This window comes from Heloderma suspectum, chromosome 2, assembly GCF_057233095.1.
Source record: "Heloderma suspectum isolate Gila_16-S chromosome 2, 16-S_ref, whole genome shotgun sequence".
Lineage (NCBI taxonomy): Eukaryota > Metazoa > Chordata > Lepidosauria > Squamata > Helodermatidae > Heloderma > Heloderma suspectum.
This window is the reverse complement of record NC_139459.1, coordinates 169,562,354-169,572,044: the sequence shown is the minus strand read 5'-3', so window position 1 is coordinate 169,572,044 and position 9,691 is coordinate 169,562,354. Positions and strand designations below refer to the sequence as shown.

Sequence of the window (9,691 nt, the reverse complement as noted above, 5' to 3'; positions counted from 1 at the left end):
CGCTGTTCAGGAGGCTACTTCCCCCTCAATGCTACTGCGGCATAGGCCCCAACTGAGCATGGGCAAAAAGGCATTAATATTTCAGACACAACTGGTGCATCGGGAGTGGGAAGACTTGCCACGAGGGAGCTTTCCCCACGTCCCATAGGGAGGGAGGGAGAGAGAAGCAGCCTCTGTGCCTCTTTTAAAGGGCTATGTGAGTTTACCTGTGGCTAGGTGCTCATGCTTTGATGGTGCAACTCCTATTCTTTCACGTGATGCTTTGGCAGTGAAACATTCTGCTGGATCGTATCCCATGTAAGTTAGCAAGGAGAGGCTGCTGTTTGTCTTTTCTCCCTCAGGCACCTAAATGTCTTGGACTGAGCTAGAATGGGCAGATTGTCTGGTAAGCTTCCCAGCTTAATAAAAAATTCAGAGTAAAGTTTGCCATGTCTCAGAGAGCTTAAAAAATGAAATCCACAGCCTAGGGAGGCAGGCGAAGTCAAAACTGGAAATGCAGTTCTCTGGCTTTTGCTTGGCTCCTTGGCGACAATCAAGGGGACCGCTACTGGCAGTGATCAGAGCAACAACATCCACACTGATATAATCCACACACACACATCAGTGAGACTCCTGAAGAGGGACACATTAATTTACACGAGGCCACAACACCCATATGTTGTCCCTGGGTTTTTGTGACAGTTCCAGGAATTTCTGGCCTCATCCCAGCCCCTCCCCTCCTTGTGAGCACCCAGCAGAAGAAAAAGGCAAAGGAGGTATCTCTGTCTTACTCAAAGGATTCTTTTTTTTTTTTAAGTGCACCCTCCTTTAATACCTTTCTTAACTGCACTTAATCACATAGGGACAGGCTGTGCAGGAACATTGCTCGGCAGCCCTATGGGGAGCGCCCTGAGCCACAACTGCACGTCCACTAACTCAGGCTGCAAACACAACATAACATTTTCGGAATGATTTCCCCCTTAATGGCTCCTCGATCTAGCTTCAATGAGACAAGGATAAGGAAGGAAATGGGGAAACCCGTGCTTCAGAGTAGGAGAGAGATTAAAAAAAGAGGCTTCGACGCACTCTTGAAAAAACACTTTTAAAACCAGGAAATGTTGATCCCATTCGGAAAAGCTGAATTCAGTTTTTAAAAAATATTAAAAAGAAAAAATATATCAGTAAGTGGGGGCCAAGGTAGCCTTGCACTATTTGACTCCCCAACTCCCAGAGTAATATATGCATTTATGTGTATGTGTGTTCATCCTTCACCTTACTGAGGGGGGCGGGGGTCAGGGAGGGACCAAGAGGCTTAAGAGTTGCAAAAGGGATGGAGACAGCATCTAACTTGGCTTCTGCGATGCCACAAACACTGGCCAAAAGGCACCCAGGCCAGCCACACATTCATGTCTGGAATCAGCCTTTGCCTCCTCTTCTGAAAGGCGGCATTGGCTGTTTCCTGGTTCTACCTGAAATGTGCAGAAAACCTGCAAAATCAGTTTGAGCAAAGCCCAGAGCAAGAGAAAAAATATTTACCAATGCATTTGCTTCACAAGCAGCAATGGATCTATCAAACTGCCCCCCTTTGTTCTAAAAACGTTTTAAGCCCAAATTAGAACCAAGGTAAGAGTGTAGACACTGCCCAGGCAGACAGCCAAGCCAGTCAGAGCAGCTGAATGCCACTTCCCTGGAAAGAGGGAGGGAGTGTTCTGTGAAGATGGGGAAACACAAACACATGGCTCGGAGATGCAGGGCAGGAGGACATGTGGCTGTACAGATAGGCAGGGCACCTTTTAGGAAGGAGGAGAATCGTACCGAATTGGATCCTCAGCAGCACAGCAGCTATCCAGTCCCCACACTTCAAGTCAGTCAGTCAGTCAGTCAGCCAGTCAGTCAGTCCGTGCCTCTCTCTCTCTTTTTCTCTCTCTCTCTCACACACACACACACACACCGAACAGAAAGTTATAATACTGTGCAGGTCTAGTGAACAAATGGACACCTCTACATAAGTCCGAGGCAGAATGATCCAGCACCCAGGACGATAATTTCATACCACGTACCACACCATCTTTGTACCGCTCTCTTGGGTCCAAACCCACCAGCCTTTCCCGGTGCCCATCCACCCCATAGTCCCCTTCCTCGCGTCTCTTCACACAACTGTGGAATGTTCCTTCTTCATGAAAGGCGATGTGGGCAGGTCCTGTTTCTGGGTACACCGCTCCAAGGAACTGGAGCTGCGGAGGGGAATCATGCACCGCTCCGCAGGCTTCCCTTGCCCCATCATCCCCCAACAGCAGAGCACCCGTAGGAACTCCTTCCTCATGTCCTTGCTGCGGAGGGTGTAAATGAGGGGGTTGATGGCAGAGTTGAGGGTTGCGAAGGCAAAGAAGTATTTCGATTTGTAAAGGATGTTGCAAGCCTTCCTGGCACACGAAGTGTCTATCAAGAGGATGGTGAAGGCCGGCAGCCAGCAGATGATGAAGGCCCCCAGGACAATGGTGACTGTCCGGAGCAAGGCCACCGTCTGGGAGCTGGCCATCTCGGCGTGGCTGGAGCGGACAATGCGGTAGATCCGGACGTAGAGGACTACAATGGCGAAGAGGATGGCCGTGAAGACAGTCACCACAAAGATGATATAGCGCTTGGAGTAAAGTGGCAGGACCGTGGAGCAGTCACTGAGGTCTGGCAAGCAGTTCCAGCCAAGGATGGGCAGCCCACCGATGGCCGCCGAGATGACCCAGCAGGCCCCAATCAGGAGCACCATCCGACAGTTCTTGTCGCTGGTGTAGACCTTCACTTTGGTAATGGCCACATGCCGCTCAATGGCAATGGCCAAGAGACTGAAGACTGAGGCTGCCAACGTGGCAAAGGCTGTGCCTTCCCGCACAAACCACTGCACCGGGGTGAGGCGGAAGGTGGCTGGGCCTGAGAGTACAATGTTGGCAATGAAGGCTGAGCCAGCCAGCAGGTCCGAAAAGGCCAAGTTGCCAATGAAGATGAACATGGCTGTGTGGAACTTCTTGTTCCGCCAGACGGACAACAGCACCAGCAGGTTCTCCAGGATGATAAAGCAGCACAGCACAATGATGATGACAGAGACGGGTGGCAGCTTAGTGGGGCCGTCTTTCTCCAGCTTGTCCTTGGTGTAGTTGTAGTGCTCCAGGATCTTGTCCGTGTTGAAGTAGTGCTGGTAGATGCTCCCCATGGCTTTGCCACGCTTTCCCCAGGACCGGTTACACTGGGGCCCAACTGGGAGGTCTGTATTAGAAGGCATTGGGACAGGACCACGCCAGAAATACGTCCATTCGGAGCAGAGGGGCTGATGGCCAACTCGGTGAAGCCTGGAGATTGGTGAAAGGCACACAGAATCAACAGGGATAGAAAAAGAGCAAGGAAAAAAAGAAGAGAGACACCAGAAAACACAGCCAAAAGTCCTGGGAATATACAGGGCCATGTGTATCATGCGTATTTACCTTTTGTATCTCAACTTTCATTTAAGCAAAAGGACTACAGCTTGCAGAAGGGAGAAGGGATACAGAGGCCTCCCCCTTGGGATGTTTCAGGCCCCTTCTCTAAATGTTCCCCTTCCATTTGTGAAAGAGCTAGCCCTTTTACCAATGGAAATAGAAAGAAAAACGTGCAGGCAATGTTCTACGCAGTTACTCAGTAAGAAACCCATCCCTGCCTTCCTCCATTCTGGCCAACTTGTATGGAGCTATTGGGAAAAGTGACATGCACATGACATTTGTTTTATGACAAATTGCTTTACAGTTATATAATATTATAGTAATTTGCCTATTTGCATTTAGATTCTTGTTGTTTTTGCTGTTTCGTATTGATTCACAGGGCCCTTAAGCCCCCTCCCTACCCAAGGCCTGCACAATATGTATGTATGTATGTATGTATGTATGTATTTCATTTCTATACCACCCAACAGCTGAAGCTCTCTGGGCGGTTCACAAAAATTAAAACCAAGGAGCACACAATAAAACAATATAAAATATATAAAACCTTAAAACCACAGTATAACAATACCACCAGACTAAAACCAGAATAAAACCTAGCAGCAGTGCAGTAATTTAAAATACAGATTTAAAACAGCAAAGCTTGAAGTCTAAAAAGCTAAAATCCTAAATTCCTGGGAAAATGAAAAGGTCTTCACCTGGCGCCGGAAAGAGTACAATGTAGGTGCCAGGCGAACCTCACCAGGGAGCTCATTCCACAGCCGGGGTGCCACAGCAGAAAAAGCCCTCCTCCTAGTAGCCACCCACCTCACTTCCTTTGGCAGGGGCTCATGGAGAAGGGCCTCTGAAGATGATCTTAAGGTCCGGGCAAGCACATATGGGAGGAGGTGATCCTTCAGGTAACCTGGCCCCAAGCCGTTAAGGGCTTTGAATGTTCATACCAGCACAAGAAAAAGGTTCTCATATTGGCACATCAGGAAACACTGCCCCTTTCAGCTTCTTAGGCACAATTGCTTGCTCCATGTTCAGCTTCCCAAGCCAGGGCAGCAGAGCCTGGGAAAGGTGTCTCTACCCACTGAGTTCCCTCTTCGCAGAGGTCACACAGCAGGCTGTCTCTCAAAAATACAAACCACCAGGGGCTACTGGGTACAAGATCAACAGGCATGCTTGCAGCTCCCTTCCCAGGACTGCCAACTTGTGTTTTCAAAGATTTTGACACTTTTAACTTGTGTCTCTGAGCATGTGCTGAGTGCCCTTCCCCCAAGGGGAACAAAATTCCACTTCCCCTAAAGGGGCTTAAGGATAAAATGTATGAGTGTGTATAAGGCCTTCCCACTGATACAGGAAGCAGCTTTTAAAGACATGGATGAAGGGTCAGAGTGCCTCTGAACCAATGTAGAGTGCCTCCTCCGATTCATAGTGCCTAGTGCAGTGTTTACATATATCACATCTTAGACCAGGTGTAGGTAACCTGATGCCCTCCAGAAGTTTTGTACTACAGCTCCCATAATCCCTTACCATTGGCCATGTTGGCTGGGACTTATGGAAATTGATCCCCTTGGGGGAAGGTGCCTCAGCACATTCTCAGAGACACAGGTTGAAGTCTCAACATCTTTGAACGCACAAGTTGGCAGTCCTAGGAAGGGAGCTGTAGGCTTGCACATTGATCTTGCAATTGGACCCTTGTGTAACTAGATAGGCTAACCCTGCTTTAGACAAAGAAAACACCACACACACACACACACACACACACACACACAGAGCCCTTTATAACCTTTTTTTGGCAGCTGAGCAAAAGAACAAAGTGTCTCTTGCACAAAGTAGTTAGCAAAATAGCAGTCAATTGACTACCCTATTCCTTGCAACTCCATAACCTAATATATCAGCCTTGCCTTATATAGGGCTTAGGCCCTGGCCCTTCCTGAGTTGGGTCCCCTCCAGAGCAAGGGGACGTGGCATGAATCAAGCAAGCAGTTTGGTTGCCCATATTCTTCCCGTCCCTACTGCTAATTGCCTGATGCCAATAAAGTTAGCTAACTTGGCCATACCTAGAAAACCCATGCTTGGCATTGCTGTCTGGATCAGCAGGGGTGGCTCAGTAACCATTGTGTAAAACTGGTACTGTATCACTAAACGCTGGGGCTAGATGGTGTCTCTTCCTAGAAGTACCTGCCCCTTTCCTGTTTGGCCCTGCCAAATCAGGTAGTTTACAAGTGCTTTACAAATTGTCCTTTAAGGTAGGTCGATATTCCCATTTTACAGATACAGAACTGAGGCTGAGAGGAAGAAATTAATGCTGAGCCATGATATATCACTGAGGTTGCATCCTATGCATGTTCAGATTAAAAAAAAAAGTCCTACAACTCCCAGCATTCCCCAACCAGCCATGCTGGCTGGGGAATGCTGGGAGTTGTAGGACTTTTTTTTTCTGATTAAATATGCATAGGATTGCACCTTTAGAGTATATAAAATACATGTATACTACCTTAGTAAACCACAAGGTAGGTTGGTATGATTATTTCCAATTGCAGATGGGCACAGTCTGAGAGAACAGTGGGTTGCTTAAAGATGTGGTTGCGGTGATTTTGGCAACAAAGGCTTTTTGGCTTACAGCTCGTAGTATCCGCACTGCATTAGCATTATAGCCACGACGGAACGATGATTCGAACCCTGGCCCTAGCCTAACTCTCCACCCACAGGACCGGAGTGGCTGGCTCTACAGTTACCCCTTGATATGGGTCTTGCCGTCGGGGAGTAGAAGGATCTTAGCACGCCCTGGATCTGCATTTGACTCTAGGTGCTTGAGGGGATGTGGACAAAAGGCGCACGCACTCTGGTGGGGCGGGGGGAGGCCATGCTGGGACAGGAAAGCTGCTCTACCACCCCTGCCCTTCCGAAGTACGGCATCCCACAGACCAATTGTTGTTCCTTTGCTACTGCATTTCCTGTTCAGAAGGCAGCTCCTGCCAGGCGCAGGATGGGGATCGGAAGCGGGATCTGCTTCCCAGTGCACACCAGCGCATGGCCCCTCTCCAGGTTGTTGGCTGGAAAAGAGCCCCCTCCCCAGACAACCCTGGCCCCAAGAGGCCACGTGGAGAGCAGCCATTCCAAGCGGCTACCCCGCATCTTGCCCAACAGGCCTGCTTCTCTCAGCTCTCCAGCTTTTACCACGAGAGAGCTCCGGGCAACAGCTGACAAGCTGTCCAATTGCTCTTGTGGGAAATAACTCTCAACCTGAGGAAGGCCAGTATGTTTTGCTCCAAATACAGCAACAACTGGTAACTCAATGAAAACTGCCAGCAAATCCACCATTTTGTCACCCTCACTGCCAGTGTCACAGGGCACTCAAAACAGTGTCGATGGGCAATTATTATGCACAATATGATCTCCTGTATGGGCTGAGCCCCATATATAATGTGGGGAATTGGATAGATTCAGACCATTGGGCCATGTCACTCAGTAATGACTGCTCTGACTGGCAGTGGCTCTCCAAAGTCTCCAGCTGGAGTTTTTCCCAGCCTTGGTAATGGAGACCCTTTTTAAAACTGGAGATGCCAGGATTCAGACCTGGAGCCTTCTGCACACAAGGCATGTGCTCTGCCACTGACCTATGACATCAAACTGAAGTGCTAGAGGGAAGAAGCCACCTGTTGGCACAGGTATATCACCATTCAATACTAGGGTCGCCATGGGTCCTCTTTCACAAAGGAGAGTCCTCTCTTTGAAGGGCTGCCCAGCCCAAGTTGTTTAAAGGGAAAGAACCATCAGAAGGAAGAGCTGGGCCCTGAAGCCGCCCATCAACCACACCTGGAGAGCAGACTGAACATGCACATAGGTCACCTGGTCACTGTCTTCCATGCTATGGTGAGATGTACTGTTATTCTATTTGAATTATAATAATTATTTCTAAATGTGCATCTATACAAATAAATTAGCATTTACAAATTTTGTGCAAATTGGCACCTTCGTTTCCCCTCCTTTTTGGTGATGCATGTCCTCTTTTTGGGGATACACAAGTGGCCACCCTTGTGTATCACCAAAAAGAGTGCCAACATGGGGGGCATGGCTGTTATTCCACGGGATATGTTATTCTCCACATCCAGCCCCCAGCTTGGAGTGGGCCTAAAAAACATGCAACTCTGCCACTATTTGCTGTTTATAAACAATATGTTTTCCTTCTAGACAAAGTATCTTGTTTTTGTGGGGAGAGGGTCAGGTGACAGGGACTTGATCAGGCCCAGACTCGGTAGCTCAACGGCCACACATGGTGGATTATCAGGGTCTGCCTGGCACAGCAAAAAATGGGGTATTGACAAGCCCCTGACCAGAATGCATGGCTAGTGGCCTGCATTTATCTTGGAAGATGTGAGGAGACATCACCAGGACTCAGATATTTAGGTCTGCCAAGCAAGGGAGGGGCTATTGATTGCCATTTCCACAGAACTGCAAAGACCACTTTACCTTTATATCCCAGTTTTCACAACTCATTGCTTTGATCTTTTCAACAGGCTTTTATAGAACATACAGTACAATGATAATGAGATCCCCACATTTAATCAAACATCTGTGTAACAATTAAGGTGTGCCTGCACTTACTTATCAACATAACATTATTGTCAGAGAAACAAGACAGGCAATCAAGTTGTCGTTTTTTCATTAAGACATATTACATTTCAACTTTCATTTTAATACTAGGTTGGAGGCCCCACCTTCCCCCTCAAACACAAGTCTCCAGGATTTAAGAGGCCTGGCCTCGGGGTGGGGTGGAAAAAAGCATGCTACTCTTTGCTCCCACTTGGGGGGAGGGGGGGAGGAGAGAGAAATAGCTTCCCTCAAACTTCAGAAACTCTGCAAGCGGCCTGCCTGGTCTCCAGCCCAAATTATTAATTACCTTTTTAAACGGCAGGCAGCTCTCAACCCCACCCACGTCACAAGCAAACGAGGATGCCTGCTAGGACAGGTGGGGATTACTGTGGGACAAGCTGGGTATATAAGCAAGCATTTGGAGGGCAGTCCCATGTCCAAAGCCTCACTGCTATGTTGCCTAGATGTACACATCGAGCAACCAGAACATGTCCACATGCAACTAGTATTGGCATTGCTACTGCGGCAAATTGCCTAGGGATTTTGTTATATTTAGCAGTATATAAATATCACACGCACCCTGAAATTGCAGCTGGGCAATGCCTCCTTCCTTTTGTCCCTCATTCGCAGAAGCACTTAGTATTCTGGGCCTGTGTCCCCTTATCTCCTGGGGATGATGGGAGTTGTAGTCCAACACATCTGGAAGGCCTCAGGTTGGGGAAGGCTAATTTATCTCAGCAATAGGTTGCTGAACTTGACAAAACAACAGGCAGTTCAACCAAAATGTTCTGGTTCCAACTCCAGATTTTGGAAACACCTTTTGTGCTCCCCCCGCGCTCTTCTCCTTCCCCCGCCTGCTGCTACCACTACCACCTATTTGGTCAACCACCCGGCTATGGCTGAGGGAGAGAATTATAGATTAACCATCCAAAACATAAAGATGATTCCTGAACTGCAATAGGCCACAGCAGGTCATGTGGTAAGGCCTGACCCCTATAAAAGCTTCCAGGCCCAGCTTGTTCTCTGGTCTTACTAACAAGTGGACTCTCTTTACTGAGATGTTCCCCTTTCTGGATGCTGCAGGATTCAGGTATGCCGCTCTGAGTGCTGAAGTAGCACTAACCTGTTTATAGCAAGGGTGCAGAACCTCAGGCCTGTGGGCCAAACCTGGCCTGCCTGTGGGCCAAACCTGGCCTGCCTGGGGTCCAAATCTGGCCCTATGGGGTTCCACAGGTGGCCATGCCCCCTTCCCCTGGCCCTGTTCCCTTTCCCCTGGCCACCAATCATCTGGCTGTTTCCCGGCTTTTGCGCAGTTTCTTCCCCGTTCTAAAATGTTGAAATGCCTCTCCTGAGGCTTCGTTACTGGCAGCGAGAGCTCTAAGCTAAACTATGGAGGTATTTTTGGCCCTGCCCCTTTGCCTTTCGCTCTGCCCCCTTTGCTCTTGGCCCTGCCCGCCACTGGAATGCGGCCCCTCGGAGCTTCTCTGAAATGGAATTCAGCCCTGGTTTATAGCTTAGTATCCGACTTCCATGATGCAGTGGACTGGGCAGGGACCAGAGGAACAGTAGCAGCACACAGCATAGCTGTGCTGAGGGGAAGGGATTACCTGCTTGCTGCTTAAATTAAACAGGGTGGATGTGTGCCTCAGCACTGGAGAATGGAG

At 48.8% G+C, this 9,691-nt stretch overlaps 1 protein-coding gene across 2 annotated transcripts in view; it reads right to left on the bottom strand.

Annotated features, from left to right (window-relative positions):
* Nucleotides 1-793: 793 nt before the first annotated feature.
* S1PR2 (sphingosine-1-phosphate receptor 2) overlaps nt 794-9,691 on the bottom strand; it is a 63,500-nt gene continuing 54,602 nt past the window's right edge. For both annotated transcript variants that reach the window (XM_084835906.1, XM_084835907.1), the window contains exon 3: nt 794-3,320. In XM_084835906.1, the coding sequence (XP_084692032.1) occupies nt 2,129-3,253 (1,125 nt within the window). In that variant the 5' untranslated portion in view covers nt 3,254-3,320 and the 3' untranslated portion in view covers nt 794-2,128. The remainder of the gene's footprint in view (nt 3,321-9,691) is intronic.